A 23,843-nucleotide genomic window follows, 5' to 3' on the forward strand; every position below is an offset into this window, starting at 1 on the left:
ATTGTTTGTTTGTGTTCAAAACTGTAACTGAAGACCTTTCTGCCTACGCCTGAAGCGTAAGTCAAATAAATTCACCTGTTTTTCTCAACCCGCTCCGAGTCCCTAACTCCAGACTCTACGCCGCTAATCCCACCTGTCCGTATCTAATTGCCACCCCGGCCCACCGTGACCTTGGGGCCCGATCCTTCGGTTTTCCCCGACACCTGAAATTAGCCATTCTCTGGAATGCTATTTCCTTTCACTCTTCATTCCTTGCATAACAATTTTTTCTTATTCAAGTGAAACAGTAAGCACCTTTTGAAAAGGCAGAAAGGCTGGTACTTAGGCTGTGTTGCAATAATGTGCCAAATTGCAGTTTCAGCTTACATGAAGGAAGGATTAGGATCATTTCTAAAATACATAGGTCAGGTTCTGGTCTATCTACTGGGCATATAAATGGATTTAGGCACCCTTGTGCAATTCTATTCCACCCCAATCAAGGTGCTGTAAATCCATCTGTAGCACCATCAGCTTGCCATTAAGACCAAGTCACAAAAAACAGTGAGGAAGACCAACCCACTTTTTGAATTAACTCTCCAGGACATAAGCAGGGTGGAATTAGATCATCCGTAGGAGTCTACTTATGTGCCTGATAAGTGGAATAGAATCTGGCCCTTTATTGTTTAAACTTACCTGTATGACAAGTAATTGACAATTACAGTAATAACAATTTAGGCTCTGTGTAATCTTCCCCTGCCTTATATATCACTGTCTATATAATATTTATAATTTTAGTGAGACCCCAGTCTTGTGCAGTCATAAAAAATACCCTTCAGTTGCTGCAGGACCTGGTTTGAGTTTCCTTATGACATGCATCTTGCCACTTCTTGGGTTTTAGGACTCATGGAAACTCAGAACAAAACACAGACAAAACTATGTCTACCCAGTTTTAGTACTTTCCTGTTTTCCCCTGCACATTAAATTGATGTTTAGATTAGCTTTAGTTTTCAGCACGAAAAGTTTGTATAACTCTGTACCATCTGTTATTTTTACTGCTGAAGCACCCAGAAATCACAGCTAAGATCACAGAGCTGCTGTGCTAAGTACTGGAGATACGTTCTTTGGGTAAGGCCTGTCTTATTCTGCATACAATTTAATTAGACTAGGCAGACAAAAGGTGGGATAAAGGAAACATCTCCATTTAACTGAGGCACACAGACATTGTGAGTTGTCCAACATCCTACTGTAACCACATTGCACCTTTTCTTACCCACCAAGTCTATATACTTGTGAAGGGTAGGATATAGAAACAGAAGCTAAAATGAATAATTTGTTTTAATCAGAATCGGCACAAGTAAGCTACTGCTCATGTGGCGCAGGGGTAATTGCAGCAGCGTCAGAAGAGGGAAGGCATGGATTTCAAGAGGGAATGGAAAGGGTTAGTAGAGAGATGTGGTATTGGGAGATTCCATTTTTCCAAGATGGAATACAAGAGCATGCTTGAAAATATGCATAAAGGAGTTGGAAGGACAAGACTTTTTCAAGATAAGAGGAGAAAAGGAGGAAGGGAAATGGGATACCTGAATCTGTGGGGTCAAGTAAGGAAGCAAATTGAAGAATGCACACTTTAAGAAAATGGTATAATTGATTCTGGGCTCCCTACACATGCTGAATAGCCACATTTTAAATCCTTATGATTATAATTACCAGTTACTGCCTTTTCAGGGAGACACTGGTCTTATGATTTTTGACAGAGTAGCAACTCTTAATTCCTCTTATAGAACACAGTATTTATCTGAGGTAGACCTTACATAAATACCAGTTAAGCAAACTTTATGATATATGTGACTTTGTAGTGGAGTCAGATTTTGGTCTTGCCCCTGTGTATGCTGAGATAATGTTGAAGTAGATGGATTTTTTCACTGGTGTCAGAGATCCAGTCGCATTTAAGTGCATTTATCAAATGCAATCCATTGCTACATTATAGTTTAAATAATTTGCTTTTCTGGCCTCCCTTAGGGAATTGTACACATCCTAAATGGCATTACAGTTTATGTAACAGGGTTTTTGGTTGGACATTTAGAACTAGCCTTGTGAGCTTGTCCTGTGTGTTTGTGAAGATTACTTCAGTAACAAATCAGTAGAGCAAGCTGGAAATGTTCCAACAAACCAATTCTTGGTTTCAAGAAAACATGTCAACAAATCTTCTGTCAGGAAGGTTGCTTGAGTCTGGGATATATTGCAGTATTGTTCTGCAGTCAAATTTCGAGATGCAAGGAACTGAATTTCCTACATTTCATCTGAGTGCCGTAAGAATGGGGCATTGACTGTTCTGGAGCCTCTGTTCTTGTATCTTGAAAGGCCTTTGTTTTGTTTCAGTAGGGACTGAAAACATATTTCAAACCCTCCAACACTGCACATAATGGCATTTTTATGCTCTAGGAGCCCTGTACCTAATTTGCATTATTCCTACTGCTTAGTTAGACTGTGAATGCTTAATGGCTAGGGACAGACATTCAAAAAGCCTGAGTTTGAATTGATTCAGTAGTTGCAGGTTACTCTAACCTGGCTAGGCTGAACTGGTTTGTAACTGTTAAAATATTCCCCCTGGACTGAAGAAATGCAGGCACATGCAAGAAGCTGAGAAGTGCTAGAACAGCCCTCCCTTCCCTTCCAGTGCTGAGCTAAGGCAGTGTGTGGCCAGGCCCCGGCAGGATGCTCTGATTAGAGAGGAGTCTCCCCCCCACACTCGCTGCTTCTGACCAGTGAGGGAGGCAACAAGGAGTTGATAACACAGCATTTAACACCCCATCTAGAAAACAAAAACTTCTCTTATTAGTTCAAGTTCTTCTTAAACAACCTTTTCCAAGGAAGCAATGAAGGAACGTTACCAGCTGACCAGTTGATTAGCTCCAAAAAGCTGTAAGTGGACATTGTCTTGTCTGCCTTGCACAGACACCTCTCAGCGTTAGCTAGCATACCACATGCTGACTATGATCCGGTCTGTGCTGTGGGAGAGAGGGGGGAATCCCTGCTTGAGTGTGGGGGGGCAGGGCTTCAAGCAAGTAGTTATTTGTGCACTGTCAGCATTTATTTGGATTATTTAATTTGATCTGTTTAATACACAATGCAGTATAAGGGAATGGTATCTAGCCAATAACATGCATCTTAAGTTGTGAATAGAACAAGCTAGAGCTCTATACCTTATGTTCTCCAGTGATGCTTGCTCCAATTATAAAAGGAAATTATGGATTTATCAAAAATCAAGGGAATTGTATTGGAATTGCATAATTCACAAGCTTAGAACAGTCACAGGCTCTGCCCTATTATGCATAAGCATTATAGAGCTGATCAAATGATCAATAACCTGCTGAAAAGACTCATTTAGAAAAAAAGGCTCCCCTTAGTCTTAAAATCATCAGACCCTGTCATAGTCATGAATGTATGTATGTACATATTATTTCTCAAATACATAACTTATATAATGTTATTGTATTTATTTATACAATGCATTTATTCTTTTCTAGAACCTGGCATTTTATCTTGTAAGGTACATAGTGAATGCAGCGACCCCCACCCCCCATCCCAAAGGAGTAATCAATCTTACATTAATCAATCTTCTTTCTTAATCTATTATAATTACTTGAACAGTTACAAACTGTTTTAAAGTTCACCTTTCACAAATCCATCCTTTCTCATCAATCTGGATAATAAATAGAAGCACAGTTTCTGTGCTTAAGAGAAGTTAATTCAGATCCAGGTAATATGGAAAGGAAAAATGCTAGAAAAAAGCAACAGCTAGGCTGCAAAAGTAGGTGCTCTGCTAGCATTTCATAAGGATTAAGATGTGCTGAACCACAGTGTGACCTAGAGCTTGCTCCGCAGTCAGTTTCTGTAATACTTGAAACATATGGAAGACCGATTTTTGCTTTTGAAGATACCTGGAGCTCTAATTAGTCTCCGTCCTCTCCTGCATTCCCATGTGTCCCTGTAGGCAGCTCTCTTTCTCTTTTGGTTTTACAAAATGTACAAATACGCCTTTGAAGCCTAACCAGAAGGGTCTTTGCATTTCTCTGAGGTCCTATGCTTCTGAACAGCAGCAGAAAATCTTAAATGAACTGTGATCACCTTGGCTTGAAATACTCCAGTAACAAGCACCTCTGGTACAGAAACTTTTTATGTAAGTTTGAGATATATATTTTTTTAAGTTCTCACTATCTTTCAACCAAAAAAAAGTTCTAAACTGATACTGGATACAATAAAATTAGACCTGTTCTGGTAACTGGCTTGTGGGGAGAGGAGAGTAATGGCAGCCATGACATTTATTATTCATATGCTTGGGCAAGTAAGAATTTCCTGATCATTTTGTGTTGTAGAGAAAGCCAAGCTACGACAGCTCCTAAGTTCTGATACTGCAGTCACGATGAAAATCCTCAGGAATTAGATCCATAAAGCTGTCTTGGCATAGCAAAATGGGGTTGGTGCAAAAAATCAAAAAACCCCAGAGGCAAGATGAAATTGGTGACAGTATCTTTCAACAGTTTCAAAGCACTATCAGTTTTGCCTTTTGCAGTAACCAAGTCTTGATGCTTAGCAGAAACTAAGTTGGGGAGGGAACCGTAACAAATGTTGCCCAGCAATATCCAGCCTTATTTGTTTTACCATCCCATTCATTTTGACCATCTTTACACTCCAGCAAAGAACTGGTTCTCTAATAAGACTCAACCTGATCTTTTCAGCCTTTGCTCATCACAGATGCTATTAAAACTTGGAATAATCCTATAGACCCCTTCAAAGTCAAGCTTTTTTTCCTAACTATCTTACTATGCTCTTCCACTATAACTTGTTCTGAGTTCTCTCTGAATTCATCTTGCTCTTCTTCATAAACTATATGCCATGGACTAATGGCTTCAAAGACTTCTACAATAAAGGTCTTCTGACTGCTTTGCTTACTTTGACGAGCATTGGTGTTGAGATGTATTGTCTTGTCTGCATTAAGTCGTGTGTCCTGACTGTTGACCTAGTTCAAAAGGTTCTAAATTTGAATATAATTTTTCATTATGGCCCAGTCTCAGCAAGGCCTGACTTAAGCACAGTCTTATTTTAGGCACCTGAATAATCTCCTCAGGTTCAAGTCAGATCAACAGGAGCTTAGCAACTCTGAAAATCAAATGCTGAATCAGTAACTTATCAGCATAAATTTCTTTGTTGCCTCATTGCAGAAGAGGACTTCGAGCAGACTTGCCAAATGCTCAAAAAATGTTGGGTTCAGAAGTGCTCAAAAATGATGGGTTCAGCTTAAAAACTGCAAGGCTTTTAAGAAAATACAAATTTTGGGATTCTGGGTATCTCAGGATTTTCAGTGTTGCCATAAGAAACAGCAACTCAGCTTTTTAAAAGAGATTCTCACATACTCTGTAAGAAAAAAACCACATTTGTGGTATGACTTACAAGAAAATAGCAAGAGTTACCAACAGTGCAGAAATTTGGGAAACAAAGCAACAAACATACAAACTGCTCACAATCCCTGTATCTGCCTACTTAGTTATAACAGGCATCATTAAACTCCCAGGTCTTGTGAACAGCAGGAGGAGATCAGTATATCTAAATAACATGCATTGCTTTGAGAATTTTTCTTTCTTGATCCCTGTAGCCTTCTCTAGTTTTGGGGGTTTTTACTATCAGCAGAAGCATTTGGATGAAAAACCAGTTTCTTCATGCTCACTTTCCTAACTCAAGCTAGTGTGAAAGAGAGGAAGCGTTTGGACTGTAGCTTCATCTTCCTCTGCATCTTTTTAGTAACTTGCCTCTAGGAATGCCAGGCAGAAGTAGTTCCAGTGTCTCTTGCATCCTTCATTTCACATGTGCCAGATACAGATGCTATTTTAATTCCCTTTATTAGTTAGTTAGCAACTAAAGACATCACTGTACGGAGGGATCCTGGAGATGGCTCCAGACTGCCAGGTGTCTTTCTTGGGAAAAGTCAGGCTCTGATCTTCAATCTCCATTTATAATTTTATATGAAGCACTATACTTCCACTGATGATACGAAACTTTAAGGGCTTACATTAAGAATGCACATCTGCAGCTCACTATGTGCTTATGGTGCTGTGCTAATGGCCACAATGAAAGAGTGGATATATTCCTTGCAATTTCTGACTACAACCTTGGAACATCTGAATAAAACCAAATGCAGGTTTCTACAGCAAGGTTGAATTACCAGATCAGATGTTGTGAGTTTAAGCTTTGACTATGTGTGCCCTGACTAAATATATCACTATCGAGACTCAGGACCAGAGCCACAAAAGGACTTAAGCCCTAGCCCACATACTGGAATTCATGATCCTGAGAGAATCATAGAAAATTAGAGTTGGGAGTGACCTCAGGAGGTCATTTAGTTTACCCCTGGGCTCATAGCAGGACTATCTCCAACTAGATCATCTCAGCCAAGGTTTTGTCTAGCCAGGTTTTAAACCTCCAAGAATGGAGATTCCACAACCCGTTCCAGTGTTTTACTACTCCTCCTAATGGGAGAATTTTTCCTAATATCTAGCCTAAACTTTTTATCTTGCTGCAATTTGAGACCATTGCTCCTCGTTCAGTCATCCTCCATCACTGAGAACAGTCTAGCTCCATCCTTTTTTGAAACCCCCTTTAGGTAGTTGAAGGCTGCTTTAAATTCCCTGTCTTTTCTTCTCTAGACTAAATAATCCCAGTTCCCTCAGCCTCTCCTTAGAAGTCATGTGCTACAGCCCCATCACCATTTTCATTGCCTTCCACTGGACTCTCCAATTTGTCTATATCCTTTCTGTAGTAGGGGCCCCAAAACTGAACACAGTACTCCAGATGTGGCCTCACCAGTGCTGAATAGAGGGGAATAATCACTTCTCTTGACCTACTGGCAACACTCATACCAGTGCAGCCCAGTATGCTGTTAGCCTTCTAGGCAACAAAGGCACACTGTTGGCTCATATTTAGCGTATTGTCCAGTGTAACCCCCAGGTCCTTTTCTGCAGAGCTGCTTCCCAGCCAGTCAGCCCCCAGCCTTTATCAGGGCATGGGATTGTTCCGTCCTAAGTGCAGGGCTTTGCACTTGTCCTTGTTGAACCTCATAAGACCCCTTTTGGCCCAATCCCCCAATTTGCTTAGGTCACTTTAAATCCTAGTCCTACCCTCCAGCATATCTACTACTCCCCGCACCCCTCCCCCTCCCAGCTTGGTGTCATCTGCAGGCTTGCTAAGGGTGCACTCTGTGCCATCTCCCAGGTCATTGATGAAGATATACATTATATGATTCTATATTGAATAAAACTGAACCCAGGACAGATGCCTGGGGCACTCCACTTGATACTTGCTACCAACTAGACATAGTCACTGATTACTACTCTCTGAGCCCGATGCTGTAGCCAGTTTTCTATCTACCTTGCAGTCCATTCATCCAGCCCATACTTCTTTAGCTTGCCTGTGAGAATGTTGTTGGAGACCATACCAAAAGCCTTGCTAAAATCAATGTATACCATATCCACTGGTCTCCCCATATCCAGACAGGCAGTCATCTCATCATAGAAGGCAATCAGGTTGGTCAGGCATGACGTGTCCTTTGTGAATCCATGGACACATCATGCCTGATAAGGTGATCAGGACTGTTCCTGATTACCTCATTCCAATTTCTTGGAAATAGATTCCTTGAGGATCTGTTCCACGATTTTTCCATGGATTGAGGTAAGGCTGGGAAGTATCTGAGCTCCTCACATAGCACACACAGAGTTAAGTGCACAGAATGAGATTCATAAGAACCATTATGCTGAACAGGAAACTGTATAAGATAGCCAGTAGGAACCTTGAGGAAAAAGTTGAGGCTGAAATGCTTAAAAAGTTGAGTCTGGGGGCCTAGCTCTTGGCTGCAGGGACATGCTGTCAGATAGGAATTTGCAGTGTGCAATCCTTTTCTAAAATAGGGTGCCTAAGTCGATCTCGTATTAGATGGAGAAGGAGTGGAGCCGCTGCTCCTTTTAAACAAGAACTCAGGAATTGGGGTGATCATCAGGGAAAGGGGAGTTTGGGGTTCCAAATTCCACCTCCAGGGTTATTTATTTTTACATTAAACTGTTGCTGGATAAAATGCCTAAGAGGCCATCTCACTTTCCCAGAGGAGTGCCCCAATCCCTGGGTCATACAGTTGTGCTCTCTTGTTGCCTCTCTCTAGCCCAATGAAACTTGAATTCTTTCTGGCAAAGTGGTACATGTTCAATAGGAGGATACAGAAAATACTTCCCCTCTCCCCATCCCTGCATCTGTGACCTTACTTGAGGCTGAGAAGGAAGTTCAACCAGTGAGCACTAAGATACTGTGTGAAAGCAGGGCAGCAACCCGTCCATGTCGTTCAGCTGTGTTTTTTGAATGAATATGGTCAGGACCCCATTGTGTTGTGGGAGCTTACTGCTTCAGATGTATTAGGCCCAGATTGGGTCCCTTAGGGCAGAGGGACCCAACCACTGTCCATCTGCCAGGTCAAGTGGCTTCTGCCACTGGCAGTCACGTGCAGGGTTAAAGCTGGGGGGCAGGGGAGCCCTGGGAGGGAGGCAGCCGGCTCCGTGTGTCCTGTCCTGCTCCTGTGTTGGTCCACAGGAAAAAAAAAAAGATTGGGAACCACTGCCTTAGGGGAATACTTATTTTTTGGATCCTAATCAAGCTTTTGGCAGTGGTGGATACCAAGGCAGTTGCAGTTCAGGGAACACATGCAAGCAAACTTGTAGATGTACAGGGAACCCTCTATGTGAAAATGTACACATCCATAGCCTTTAAGTGCTAGGATTTTGGGCATCACAGTCCTGGACTTAAGCCCCCAAATTCTGCATAAGTCTTTTGCTGAACCTAGGCCTTCAAGCTTCCAGTAACCAGAACTACAGCTTTGTACTGTACCACTTTTTCCAAACAAATAGCCCTTTTCCTTGGCCTTACTTTCTTAACTTTTTACATATTTTTTCTGTGCTCTAGTGGAGTCCCCTTTACTGGGTCTCAAAATCCTGCCCTTTCATACCATAACAGGATCAAATGTAGACTTGTATATCCTGGTGTTAGAAAAGTGTATTGATCAGTCATAGAGATGGCCAGTTTTTCTAAGAATGGGATCCTGTTATTTCATTTCTACTCTTTTTTTTTTTTCCTGCTGCAGCGGCTTCTAAAATAATTTTCTCTTGCTTGTCAGCAACTCCTTCACTCTGGGAGACTGCAGAAATGTCATGCCCTCAGACTAATGGGAAAGAAAACATCCAGGGCTCTGACTCAGCTAAGCAGCTTGATATTCTTGAGTCTCTTCTGCTAATTGGCATTATTAGTCACAAGTTCCAAAATATTAGTCTCTTTGGCAAGAGGATAAAGCTCATAAAAGAGAGCTCATGTTGCCATTTACTGACGGCAACATTCACTGTGGTTTTGTTTTTTGAAATGGATGGAACTAAGTGTGCTCTCTTTAGTGCTCCATTCAAGATCTCCATGGAAGCAGGAAGGGGAGAGAGAGACAGAGGACAGGAGCAGCAGCAGTTTCTAAGCACAGGAGGCCACCTTCCTGCTATTCTTGCAGACCTGACCGACCCTGAAATCAATGGACTGTTTATGTAGCAAAGTGCTACTCGGTGTAACGCTGGTAGAATTTGTCTGTAAATGACATTTTGAACAGAAAATATCTCTGTACAGCTGCTTTATACTAGAGAAAGTGTGAATTAAGTGTCTCTCCTTTAATAAAAGAAATAGATTCATGTTCAAGTTTAACACATACCTTTTTTGTACAGGCAGGTTAAAATGCCCTTGTGGTACTCTCCCAGTAAAGCTGTGCAATACAGAAAACATTCCAAGATGTCTTGCAAGTGCACTCCTTGCAAGACTTAGTATCAGTATTAATTATTCCTTATCTTTTTTCTCTGTCACATACCAGTAACAGTTCTCATTCTTACCATGCATTTGCGATCATCCAGTCCAGTCAAATCCTCCTCAAACTCCTTTCCTATATCAAATTCCATGATGTAGTTTCTAAAAGTACTTAGCGTTTTAATGATCATATGATCCCCTTTCTGAATGATGTCTTTGTCAGGTTTTAGCAAGTTTGCTATTTTTCTTACAGCAATGTTTACATCTGAAAAAGGGGGAAAAAATAGCTCAGTTGTAAATCTTGAATCTACTATAATACAAGACTTTGTAGACCTTGAAATGAATTACAACCTACATAAATGTTTAACTGACAACTCTAAAATTCATAGTAAGTGAATTTGCTTGAATGAATCCTGTGGTGTGGGGGGAGGGAAGAACTGCAACTTAATACTGTTGGCTAAAACTTGCTACTAAACTAAGCAGCAGCTGAAAATAAATATGAGATGAAGTCCAACTAGTAATTAATTACTATAATTAATAGTTTACTATAATTGCTATAGAAGTATAAGCATTTTACATGTCTACTCGCCAAGCACCCTTTTCGAGTTCACACAACACTTTCTCTTCTGCAAAGATTTTAGAAGTCGGAAAAGCTGCTTTTTGAATCTTCATATTCTGCAGCATAATTTCTGGAGAGGTCAGCTTTAGCATGGTGAAAAGCAAAAAGGTTCCTTCAAAACATTTTTCGTTAGCAAATCCTAGTGAAGGAAGTATTTTCTTTTTTAAAGAAAGCGCTAAAAAGATGCTGCTGTGATTGTACAGAAGAAAAAGATTCACCTCAGTCCTAAGGTGGCATTTTACTAATACCGATCAAAGAAATATGAAGGGAATCTTACCTAATGCTTTCATATACTCCTCAAAATTTTCATTGCTGACCATTTTCCAGTAACCACTGAAATCCACAGGCATTTCTGGTGCATACAATAGCCAAAAACCAACCCTTCAGGACAGTGTGTTGATTCTGCACCACACAGCTCAGTGCCTGTTTCTGCGGTGAGTTTGAACTCTGGCTTCTTTTTTCTGTTCTTCAGACCACAGTCATGCGAGTCCTTCTAAGCTGATTATGACTGAAGTGCTACCATTAAATCCTTCCACAAAGCTGAACTACTTAGATTTTTAATGACAGCAGGATGGCTTGATTTAAATGGAAAATGTTCTTTTTCCCTTCCCTACTATTTCTGCAAGACTACTGGTTATCTGGGTATTCATTTTGTCTGTAATATTCCATCCCCCTCATACTACTTACAAATAAACAAGTCAGCTGGCCTTGGCACATGGATGGGTGTTAAAATGAGTGGCTATCAGTAGTAGACAATTTGGGTGGTTTTTGCAGACAAATCCAGGCGTTTTGATCTGAGAACATTTCAGTGTTGTCCTTACCTCCTTCCCATCAGAAGAGGATTCACACAAGTTCTACCAAGGAAAATAATTGTGCATGTGATGTTAAACAATCTAATTTGCTCTACATGCTCTGCTTAACTCTCAGAAAAGAGGGTTGGAGGAAAGGCTGAAGTATTAACTGCTTAGGTGAAGGCTTAGAAAAAGTGGGTAATTAGTAGCAGAGGTTGTCATTATGGAATGATGGCTAATTGTAGTTATTGTCCAAAGTCTTAATCAGTGTTGCATGTTTTTATTAATCAGTGGGCACATCTACACGTGATGCTTCATCACTGCAGTAATGCGCTACAGCAATGCAGCTCATTGCTACAGCGATGTAGCGTTGGCAGGCACGAACTGTGATGCCAATGCTGTTGCCATGGCAGTAAGGTGCTTTGCTGTAGTGCATCACTACAGTGACAACGTGTTTAAAAATACCCGTGCATCACTGGGATGGCGCAGTAGTGGCTGTTACTGTACTGTCATTTAGTACTTTCTTAAGCAATAAGAACTGCACCATGGGGGACATGTGTAGATGCACCCAGTGCATGCTTTCACTTAAGGGAATATGAACAATGTTCCAACAGGCCAAAGTAGAACATCACAGAGACCCACTGACTTTTGTTGAAATGATTAAGTGAGAAGCTAGTGATACTACTGCATTATTCTAAAACAATATGTCATTGCATGACAAATAGCTTGCATCTATAAAGTATTCCTATATGTCCAGATAAGCTACATATGTTTGGGCTGGAGTATGATAGTGAGATTTCATTCTAGTGCAAAGACTTATGTAAACGTTGGTTCCTGCTTGACTCTACAGTATGACACAGCATTGCAAATCCTTCAGTCTTCTGTTCCAAGTCCAGGAGTGGGAAGGAAGAACCAGGTTGGCATCTCTCCATTCATTAAACATTTGAAAAGCTGAATTCCTAAAGGTGCTTTTCAATTTGGTCATCACTGATAAACATACACTTCAGTATTCAGAAAGGAGAAAATGCAATATACAGTTTAATAGCTTAACAGCCTGAAATGAGAGTTTGATCAGTATTCCCAAAATCATCCCCTTTTCTCACCGAGACTTCAGGGCAGTGCTGCCAATTGGACTTTGAAGTGAAGCAATTCCTGCATGTGAAAGGAGATGCACACAACCTGGCAAAGTTTTCTTCACCCTCTCTCATAGCTACCTTTGGACACCCCCAGCCAGATCTCTATTGCATACATGTACCAAGATATTTTATGCACTGAATCTCTCAGGGCGGATCAGTGCCCAAAGGGTCATTTGAAGTTTTAATTTGGTATAAGACATCACTTAAATATGAACTATACCTGGTACTGAATAATGTAGTCCCTTTGATCTATGCTAGCCCCTCCCTCCTGGGGCCCTCTGAAATGCCAGAGGGAGAGGATGTGCATCTTGCTGGGATCCTGTGACCCCAGCTGACTTCCTGGGGCAGAGGGCTGGACTCGATGATATTCTGAGGTCCCTTCCAGCCCTAAAGTCTATGAAATCTATGAAACATTACAGTAAAATGCAAGTCATTTTGCAATATTTAAGTAGGTGGTAATTTAGATCCAGATTCTATATTCATCATATGCAGAAGCATACTATGCAAACAGGTCTATTTATTTCAGCCAAACAATTGTGTCGCATGAGACCACTCACTGTGAGTAAGAGTGGCAGAAGTCTATTCTTTCTAAGTGATTCTAGGAAGAAAGATTTCCTTACCCACTTGCATGAACACATTAGGACTACCCACATAGTGGGTGTGGTGCCTGGAGCTCCAATCCTCCCTGTACATCCTAGCATATCTGCCTGGAAGGGGAGATAAGTCATCTGCATAAATCTTTCCTCACTCCTCCTCTTTCATTAGAGCCATAACTCCTCCTGCATTTCAAGTTGCTCCTACTCCCATACTAACCTCTCATTTTCATTCTATGATCCAGTACAATGAATTTTACTGGATCAGTAAGATGTTAGCTAAGTATGTGGTGGAACAGACATGTAGAGGCTTAGCATGTCTGGTAAAACTTGACAGGTGCAAAATGAGCTTCTTAGTTATCCTCTCATGTGAGCAGTACCATCTGAGTTGCATACAGTCATAGTATGCAGTAATCTTTTGTTTTAGACATAAAACCCATATTCTTTTCCATTTGAGTTACCCAGTAACCTAAAGGATACTGCTGAGTTAGGCAATCCCTCCTCAGGCACAAATACAGCCGGACTAATAGGGATCTTCAGAAACATCTGCTTTTATTGTAATTTCTGAGTGATACATAGAAAATAGAATGAAGGATGTAATTTAAAAGCCAAAGCATGGCGTGATCTCATTGTAAAAACTGAACTGCATGACAAAAATAGCATAAACAGTCCTTTGAACAACTTCTTACTTGACACACACATTTGAGAGTCTTTCCAACTCAGTCTATGTTTAGGAAACTAGTAGACAAAGTGGCAGACAAATTTTACCACTTCCCATTCATGACTAATACCACCTTTCAACCACCTTTCAAAACGTTGGCTGGCATTATGAGGCTTGAGCAGCTTTGAGAGATCTCTGCAGGGAAACCCAGTAGGAAGGAAAATGAGCTAGAACAGAAGGAATAGGCGGTTGTCTAGACAGACGTTCACAATCACTCTCCCTTCTGCTATCATAGGGGACTTGCCTATATCTCATGATTCCTGACTGACATATCAACTGGCTGCTGTAAGTTATATCAGAGGACCAAACTAATGCAGACTGATCTAATGGATTACAGGAAACTCCCCTTAAACGTCTTATGCACAGGACTAGAATTAATTGCTTGCCTGAACCTGGCCTTTATTTCTGATTTCTTTCCAAGTTTGTCAATCCACATACATGTTTTGGGCAGTACTAGTTAATGAAGTCACATAGGATCCTGAGAAGTAGAAATGTTGTGATAACGTATATTTTTAGCACAGTTCATTGAAAAATATGACTAATTTTATTCTCACTGCTGGGAACAGCTGAGACACTTTCACATTTGAACAGTCCCTGGCATGAGAAGACTGCCGTAGAAGAAAGTACTAAACACAGCCACTGAAGCCATTTTAGTCAGCACAGAAAACCCTTGCTGTTACTGAAGATTTTAATACTTATTCTGAAAACACAAATAAAGTGAGATAATAACCATTATCTTGTTCTTTAACGAATTAACTGAAATTCTTAGTGCTTAACAGCTTAGAAAAGCATGGATCCAAAACAACTTCTCTAATTTGAACTTTTTCTGTATAAAATTGTAAGCTTTCAAGAAATGCAACAGTCACAACACAACAGCTCCCCATAACTACTTTGTACATGCAAAAAATGACTCCTTTAGCATCTCCTTTCCTGTTGATAGAACAGACGTCAATCTTTTAGTGTATCGACTGTCACATTGTGCTGTTTAAGAGGTTGAAGCAAGTCTCCATCATTTTTCTGCCCACTCTCTTCTGTGTAGATATTATGGTGTTTAATATATGAAATGACAGAGTCTGGAATGAGATACTTCACACTTAGTCCTTTGCATAATGCATGTCGTATCTGTGTGGCACTGATTTCATTCTGAATCCATTCTCTGACCAGGTGGATGTTGTGCTTGAATCTCCTTAAAAGCTCTGATTCATTGATGTACTGCACTGGATCACAGCCAGCACGGCTAATGCAAACCAGACCAAACGTTTCCACTATTTCTTTAATATGTTCCTCCTTCCAGAGATTAGGTGTCTTAAATGTCTTCAAGATATCAGCTCCACAAAGCAGCTTTAACTCTGGTAGAACCAAAAACAAGCATAAACGAGGGTTTTAGGAAAGTTATTCTTAAAGATTAACTAAAATCTTAAAAAAAAAAAGTTGGACCGAATATGCTAATTTCTACTATTTTACCCAAGCTTGTCAAAACTTACGAAAAATATTCTGCTTAGAATTTACATAGAGTATACAGTGCATTCCCCACTGTATAATCTTAATTTGTATCTCAATGCAAGACAAACTCAGTGGGGCAACTTTATCGCCATCTACTTTACCTCCACCTATAGTAATTCAAGGTGGAAAACTATCAAGACATATTTAAAGGCCTGGTTTTGGCTCACAAGGTACTAAGTTGTGTAGAAAAAACTTTAAGAAACTAGCATTTTCCCAATGATATCCATTCCCTGCTCAATACGGGATTGATTTTTTTGAACTGAAGTTAATAGGAGAACTTGCCTTTACTTGTGAAGGAGCAGATAGGATGTACCAGCTACCATTGTCATTCTTAGCAAACATATCAGTGCAGTGATATATTTGATTTGGAACACCATTTACATCCCCATTACATCCGATTTCTCACAGGTTGAGGGAGGAGAAGGTAATCATATTTTTTCCAGATCAATTAAAACTGATGCAGCATTAACGACTTGAATCAAATCTTCCATCTCAGAACTGCTTCATAAACAAAGGCCCAGACTTGAGACTGAGAGATGCTAATCATAATAAACACTTTTTAAATCACTAAAATATAATGGAAAAATATTGTATAGAAACGCATCCACCCATACAGTGGGCAGGGGAATAATGTGCCCTTGCTCATACAGTTACTAGGTAAGAAAAGGTCAGTGAAGAATAAATTAGAATTACAGCAATGTGAGTGTTCCTCCTTTTGTTTTATAATGATATAAACTAGTAATAACAACAAAAATAATAAAAATGAGGAAGTTCTAAGTACTCTGTGTTGTGCCTAGTTTGTGTAAGAACTACATGCAAAAAAGTTATTAAAAGAACACTATTAAGGTTGCAAAGTTAAGCATTCAAAAATCAGGGGATTCCTGAGTTAACATGGCAGAAGGTATTATTAGGGCACTGAAAGCATGGCAGCTTGTGGCATTTAATTCAGCCCCCTTGGGCACATGCATTGATTTAATTACATGATCACATGGTAGTTTCTCCTGATTGTGAAATGTGTGGGTCACAAATGATATTTGCTGTACTACATTTAAAATCCTTCCCTGACTGCAGAATTTTTCATTTACTCTTGGGATATTCCATGTTAGAGAGAGAGAGTTCGTCATGTTAATCTGATGTCAAGTAGAAAGCAGGGTAGATTTGCACCTTATAGACCAGAGGTGTCAAAGATCCAACTCACAGAGCCCCTTCATCTGGCTCCCAGTACTGCCCTAGGTCTGGATTCACCTATGTGCTGCATGATGTGCACTGAACCAGTCCCAGCACACTACACCCAGCCTGATTCCAGCCAGTCTGGTGGTACAGTGCCCCTTCCCCTTGCTCCACATGTGACACAGTCCTGGACTAGCCCAAGGGAGAGGCACATATCCTGGACTGGCCAGAGGGAGCACCACATGCAGCACAGTTCCTACAGCACTGGATCCAGCAGGCAGGGGAGAAGGAACAGGGGTCTGTGGGCCTGATTCAGCCCATAGACCGACCCCATGCCACTCATATGCCCCATGGGACCAGGTGAGTTTCACATCTCTCATGAACGATGGTGGGGGGGGGCACGGCAGTGGTGGGAGCGTGGTTGCAGAAGCACAGCAGTGGTAAGCAGGGGAGCTCCCAGTGGCAGGCTGGCAACCACCCACAGGTGCTGCTGAACATGTAAGCAGCGCATTTCTGTAGGGGGCCCACCACCATCCTCAGGGGGTGCATGTGCACCTGCATGCACCCGCATGCACCCCCTGACACCCCTGTTTATAGGGTAACAAAAGTATATAACACAAGATTTCATAAACTAAAGCTCACTTGATCAGATGCTGTGAAAGGAAGTGCATGAAGCAGTGTATAAGGAGAAAGAAATTTGAATACAAAAGGTAGAATGGAGGGGGACAAAGTGAAGTGGGGGGCAGTACTGGAAGAGGCAAACAAGCAAGCAATAAACCCACAGGAACAAAGGGGTTACCAAAAGCTAATCTAGGTAATAGGATAAGAATCTATAGTCTCTGTTTAAACCTTACTTAACACAAACCAGTCTGTGAAAGATTTCTTGTTCCAGTTTCCCATTCAGTCAGTTTTTAAATGGTTGCTGCCTAAGAACAGTCACCCTCAGGTCAGTGACTGACTGTTCAAGGAGGTTAAAAGTGCTCTGCCACAGGCCTGCAGCTGTCAAATCACTGTTCATTCATTCTTTCACATAGGGATCACCCCATCCATGAATCTGGAGGCTGGGGGGTGGGGCATGGCATGCTCCCGCAGGCAGCTGCAGCACTGTTGATGACAGTAGCATGGTGGCAGTAATTGAGGAGCTGCCACAGGCGGCCACGGTGCTGTCAGCAGCAGAGGGGGAAGGAGGGAGTGGCATCTGCCCGCAGGTGCCACCGGCAGTGTCAGTGGCACCTTTCCACAGGGAGTGCACTGCCACACTCAGGAGGTGCATGTATACCCATGTGCACCCCCTACATATCACCAATTACCTCATCTGTCCAATGTATACAACAGAGGGATATTGTTAACATGATGGTGTACAGGCATACCTCGGAGATATTGCGGGTTCGGTTCCAGACCACCACAATAAAGCGAATATCGCAATAAAACGAGTCACACAAATTTTTTGGTTTCCCAGTGCATATAAAAGTTATGTTTACACTATACTGTAGTCTATTAAGTGTGCAATAGCATTATGTCTAAAAAACCAATGTACATACCTTAATTAAAAAATACTTTATTGCTAAAAAATGCTAACCGATGGAAAAATGGCACCGATAGACTTGCTCGATGCAGGGTTGCCACAAACCTTCAATTTGTAAAAAACGCAATATCTGCGAAGCGCAATAGAGCGAAACGCAATAAAACGAGGTATGCCTGTATATGATATTGGGACAGTTACAAGTGAATCAATGTTGGATGTTATAATCCATGTTATTCATACATTTCATAGACATTTGGGCTGGAAGGGACCCCGGAGGATCACTGAGTCCAGCCCCCTGCCCCAGGGGCAGGAAGTCAGCAGGGATCATAGGATCCCAGCAAGATAGGCATCCAAACGTGTCTTGAAAGCTTTCAAAGTGGGTGCTTGAACCGCCTCTGGCGGCAGTCTATTCCAAACCTTGGGGGCTCGGACAGTGAAGAAGTTCTTTCTTATGTCCAGCCTGAATTGGTCGCGGTGGAGTTTGTGACCGTTGGATCTTGTCATCCCATGGGGTGCTCTGGTGAACAGACGTTCCCCCAAATCCTGATGAGCACCCCTGATAAATTTATAGGTGGCCACTAGATCACCCTTGAGCTTTTCCAGACTGAAGAGCCCTATGGCTCTCAGCCTCTCATAAGATCTGTTTTCCTGACTTCTGATCATGTGCATGGCTCTCCCCTGCACCCTCTCAAGCTTCTCCACATCCTTTCTGAATTGCAGAGCCCAAAACTGGACACAGTACTCCAGCTGTGGCCTCACCAAGGCCAAGTACAATGGGAGAATGATGTCCTGGGATTTACTTGAGAACTATCTATGGATGCAAGCCAGTGTTTTGAACACATTACTATCTGCAGCATCACACTGAAGGCTCATGTTTCTCTTGTGGTCAGTGATGACCCCCAAGTCCCTTTCATCTGTAGTGCTAACCAGCGTAGCACTGCCGAGCTTATAAGGATGCTGCAGGGTTTTCCTCCCAAGGTGGAGAACCTTGCATTTTTCGGTGTTGAACACCATCAGGTTCTCGTCCACCCATTTCATGAGTCTGTCAAATTCCACCTGGATCACCCTCCTATCCTCAGGTGTGGATGCTTTACCTCAGAGTTTGGTGTCATCAGCGAACTTGGCCAGTCAGCTTCTGACTCCAATGTCCACATCATTAATGAAGATGTTAAACAGTATAGGCCCTAGGACAGAGCCTTGAGGGACCCCACTGGTCAAAGCGCACCAAGATGATTGGCTCCCATCGACCACCACCCTCTGGATCCTACCAGAGAGCCAATTCCCCAGCCAGTGGATTGTGGTGAGGTCGAGGCCACAGTTAGCCAGTTTAGCCAAGAGGTGGTCGTGGGATACCAGATCAAAGGCTTTTTTGAAGTCAAGATATACAACGTCAATCTCTTCCCCACTTGTCTAGGTGATAAGTTACCTGGTCATAAAAGGAAATGAGGTTGGTCAGGCAAGGCCTACCCACAACAAACCCATGCTGGGTATCCCTCAGGATATTGCCTTCAGCTAGTCTGTTAAGGATGGCCTCTTTGATAATCTTTTCCAAGACCTTCCCCAGGATAGAGGTCAGGCTGATGGGCCTGTAGTTTGCCGGATCTACTTTCCTCCCTTTCCTGAAGATAGGCACAATATTGCCCCTCTTCCAATCATCAGGCACTTCACCAGAGCGCCAAGAGCTCTTAAAGATCTGTGCCAGGGGCTGAGCTATGATGTTCACCAGCTCCCTGAGTACCCTTGGGTGTAACCCGTTAGGGCCGGCTGACTTGAAGGCATCCAGCCTGTCAAGGTGTTTCTTCACGAGGTCAGCTTCAAAGGAGGGCAAGGAAGCTCCCTCACCTGGGCCTCCCTGACCCACAGCGGGCAGGGCCGTCCCATGGAAGTGGTGAAAAACTGATGCAAAGTACCCATTTAGCAAGTTTGCTTTTTTCTGGGCGTCAGTTGTCAGTTGCCCCATCTGGTTTAGCAGGGGTCCAGTGTTGCCCTTGCTTTTCCTCCGGCTCCCCACATATCTATAGAAGGACTTTTTATTTTCCTTGATATTTGTAGCTAGCTGGAGTTCCATCACAGCCTTGGCTTTCCTGATTTGCTCTCTGCAGGTCTGGACCAGAGCAGAGTATTCTTCCTTGGTGGCAGTGCCAGTCCTCCATCCTTTGTAGGTCTTGCTTTTAAGATGTGGGAAGTCCACCAGTTCCCTGAAAAGCCAAGGGGGCTGCTGTGCCCTTTTGCTGCCTTTCCTTCAAGACGGGATGGACTTTGCTTGCGCATCGAGGATGCTCCCTTGAGGAGCAACCACTTGTCCTGAACTCTCTTCTCCATTGGGCTGTGACCTTTTAGGGTCTCTCTGACAAGCCTCCTTAGCGTGTCAAAGTCAGCTTTCCTGAAGTCGAGGACTTCTGTATTACTGACTGACTTGCCAGCTTTGCGGCAGATGGTGAAGGTGATCAACTCATGGTCACTGTCACCCAGCTTCCCTTCAATCGTTAGGTTGCTGATTAGGTCATCCCTGGTTGTCAGTATGAGGTCAAGCAGCGCTTTACCTCTTGTCAGCCCAAAGACTTCTTGAGTCAGATAGAGGTCATCCACACGAGAGAAAGCTTTGTGACCGCTCGGATTTGGCTGAGCACTCCTCCCACGAGATGTCTGAGTAGTTAAAGTCTCCCATGACAACCATACACTGGAATCGTGCAGCCTCAGCCAATTCTCTGGTGAACTCCTCATCAAGGTCATGACTCTGGGGAGGGGGTCTGTAGTAGACCCCCACCATAGTATCCCCTGTATTGTGTTCCCCATGGATTTTAACCCAGAGGGACCCATAGCTTTTCTTGACATAGACAGCTACGCCCCCGCCACTTTTGTCCACTCGATCCCTTCTGTATATCCATCTATACCTGTGGTCCAGTCATGGGTGGAGTCCTACCAGGTCTCCGTTATCCTAATGACATCATATTATTTGCATTTAGCAGGAGAACAAGTTCCTCCTGTTTATTCCCCAGGCTCCTGGTATTGGTGTATAGGCAAGCAAGTGTCCCCTTGGGGGGCCCTTGCCCTACCTACATTTTGTTCCAGGGTGGGGGTGGGATCACTTAAGTGCCTTAACCTGCTGGCTTTGCAGGGGCCGCTCAGTGGGCCAGCAGTGGCAGTAGTCCCCCCATCCCCCCAGCGGGCTTAGTTTAAAGCCTGGTGGAGCAGGTCAGCCAGTCTGGCTGAGAAGAGCCTCCTCCCCAGCAGAAGAGAGGTGGAGGCCGTCTCTTCCCAGCAGTTCGCTGCCTCTCTCTCCAAAGAGCGGAATGTGGTCATGGAAGCCAAAGTTTTCCTGATGACACCAGTGCTGCAGTCTTTGGTTCACTGTGTGGATCCTCCTCTCCCTCCTCAGCCCATAGCCTGAGACTGGGAGAATCAAAGAAAACACCACCTGTGGCCCCTGACCCTTTAGCCCCGCACCCAAATCCCTGTAGTGCCTCATGACCAGGCGGGGAGCACTCTGAGCCATGTCATTGGTGCCCACATGGATGAGGAGCATGGGATAGTGGTCAGTGGGCTGGAGGTGCTTTGGGATCTTCTCCACACTGTCTCAGATGCGGGCTCCTGGGAAGCAGCAAACTTCCCGGGCTAAGGGGTTGGGGTGGCAGATTACCCCCTCAGGATGGAGTCTCCCACGACAAACACTTTGTGTTTGGTCTTAGGGAGAGCGGGGACAGTAGCTACAGTGTCATCTGTGTTGCCTGTGAAAGCTGGCAACTCAGCAGGCTCTGCTGGGGCTGCAAGAGGTTTGTACCTGTTGCAAAGCTCCAGCGGGGCAGGGACCTTGGTGTGGTGGGCCTTGAGGCCCCTCGCCACCTTGGTCCAAGCCCTGGGCTGGACAGTAAGGGAGGTCCCCGAGTCCTCCCTTGTCCTGGAGAAAGACCGTGGTCTTCCCTCTGCCTCCCGGGAGAGAAGGGCATGGCAGTAGGAGTCGATCTCCTACTCACAGTCCCTGATGGCACGCAGTCTCTGGACTGTGGGCTGGAGCTCCTCCATCTGGCACGCCAGAGACCCCAAAAGGGAGCAGACCTCACAAGGGCGGGTAGCCATGCTCCCGGGCCCCAGAGCCTGAAAAAGGGACAGGCAGCCCCTGCAGCTGAGAGCAGAGGCTCCATCTGCGTGGAGCTCGGAACCATGGGCTCCATCTGGGTGGCCATCTCTGAGGTGCCTGGTGGGGGACCACAGACCCCGAGGGGACCCTTGGGGTGCAGCGTGTGCCCATCCATGTCATGCTGCTGGTAGGATGGCTACGGCAGGGACTGCTTACTCTGGAGGGCTCTCCTTACTCTGGGGGCCTCGGACCCTCTTGCACAAACTCCTGTGCTAACTCACGTGCTGGGCCCAGGAGCATGCCTGTTTGTGCGGCCTGTTCACGAGGCTCCGGTCACGTGGCTCCCTGGGGGACTGGGCAAAGTAGGAGCCGGGGGTGGGGGTGACACTCCTTGGCCCACTTAGCCCACTCCCAGCTGACTAGGTCCCTCCCTCCACGGGCCCCTGCTTACCTACCGGGAGGCCAGGGCTCATTGGGGGTCCTGCGGTCGCTGCTGGGGTCCCTGGGCTCACAGGGTTGCAGTGGGCTTACACCCATGCGTCTTGCACCAGAGCTGGGACTTTAATGAGGCTTACGCCATTGCCAGGCCCTTTTCAAACTGCGTGCGTGTGCAGAAGGGCCGGCCGATGCCCCAGTGCTTTTTGGGGGGCTAAGGGGGGGTCCCTCCACCGAGGGAAGGAACAGGTGAGTAACTCCCCCCTAACCTGGCACACGTGCCTGCAGGAGGGCTGCACAGCTCCCTGGGGGGCTGGGCCAAGTAGGAGCCAGGTGGGGGTGTGACCCTCTTTGGCCCACTTAGCCTGCTCTCAGCTGACTAGTTCCCTCCCTCCACGGACTTCTGCTTACCTGCTGGCAGGCTAGGGCTTGTTGGGGGTCCTGGGGTCGCTGCTGGGGTCCCTGGGCTCATGGGAGCTCAGCGGGCTTACACCTGTGGGTCTTGCACCAGAGCCAGGACTCTAATGCCAGAGCCGGGACTCAGTCCAATGATGATGTGGTAGACTGGTGTGTCAGTGACTAGGACTTTTGTAGTCTGCTGCTTGAAAAACTGTGCTATGTATATACTTTGGTTAGTAGAAACAGACATTAAGATCAAAAGTATTCACTGATTTTGTTGCTGAATCTGAGAGACCTACAACTTCAGTTCTCTGAGGCCCCATCTACATGTTACACTTAAGACGTGATAAACCAGATAAACCAGACATGACCCAGATGTACATTCAATCAATTAATTATGTAGTAAAACAAGGAATAAGCTACAAAGTTATTCCACATAAATGTGAGAATAACATTGTGACTTGTTCTTATCACGCCATTAACTGAACGTGCAGCCAGATGATCCGGTGTGGCTGGGAACCCCATCAGCTGACTGGGTTCTCAGCTCCTGGGGTGCGTCACACGCTGCTGTGGCAGTGAGTCCTGCAGATGATGGGGCACCAATACTTCGGTCCAATATCAGATTGGCACTGATATAAAGAAAATAGACTGGATCAGAAATTGGGGGCAGCTTTTTTTGCCTGATGTGGCCGATTATGTGGCTGATGAATGCTCCGTCCATGCACGCAACTACAACGCAACACATAGATGGAGAGGAGCACAGCTCGGCATCTTGGAGAGCTGCATCCAGCTGGTAAGTCTGTTATGGGAGAAGGGGTGTGGGGAGGGAAGGGACATGGGGGGTGCAGACCAAGGCCCCTGTGGTGAGGCAGGGCATGGGATGCACAACTGGGACAGGGCAGGGCATGGGACAGAGCCGTGGACCATTTGGGGGGGTGCAGAGAGGGAAGTGTGGCTCCTGCCAATGTGCACACCATGGGAAGATGTGGGGTGTGTGCCCCTGGATCTATGTGGGGTGAGGCAGGCT

General features: G+C 44.2%; 2 protein-coding genes across 6 annotated transcripts in view; both read right to left on the reverse strand.

The window, feature by feature from the left end:
* Positions 1-9,902: 9,902 nt before the first annotated feature.
* Positions 9,903-10,815, reverse strand: RBP1 (retinol binding protein 1). The gene is made up of 2 exons (XM_090052073.1): positions 10,743-10,815; positions 9,903-10,111 (listed from the first exon to the last, which is right to left on the reverse strand). Exons 1-2 carry the CDS (start codon positions 10,813-10,815, stop codon positions 9,903-9,905), a joined length of 282 nt encoding a protein of 93 aa, XP_089908199.1.
* Positions 10,816-13,522: 2,707 nt separating this feature from the next.
* NMNAT3 (nicotinamide nucleotide adenylyltransferase 3) overlaps positions 13,523-23,843 on the reverse strand; it is a 68,546-nt gene continuing 58,225 nt past the window's right edge. For all 5 annotated transcript variants that reach the window (XM_090053337.1, XM_090053333.1, XM_090053335.1 and 2 more), the window contains one exon: positions 13,523-15,055. In XM_090053337.1, coding sequence (XP_089909463.1) covers positions 14,655-15,055 — 401 coding nt within the window. In that variant the 3' untranslated portion in view covers positions 13,523-14,654. The remainder of the gene's footprint in view (positions 15,056-23,843) is intronic.

Source organism: Crocodylus siamensis, chromosome 6 (assembly GCF_052110815.1).
Source record: "Crocodylus siamensis isolate JL-2025a chromosome 6, ASM5211081v1, whole genome shotgun sequence".
In the NCBI taxonomy this organism is placed as follows: domain Eukaryota; kingdom Metazoa; phylum Chordata; order Crocodylia; family Crocodylidae; genus Crocodylus; species Crocodylus siamensis.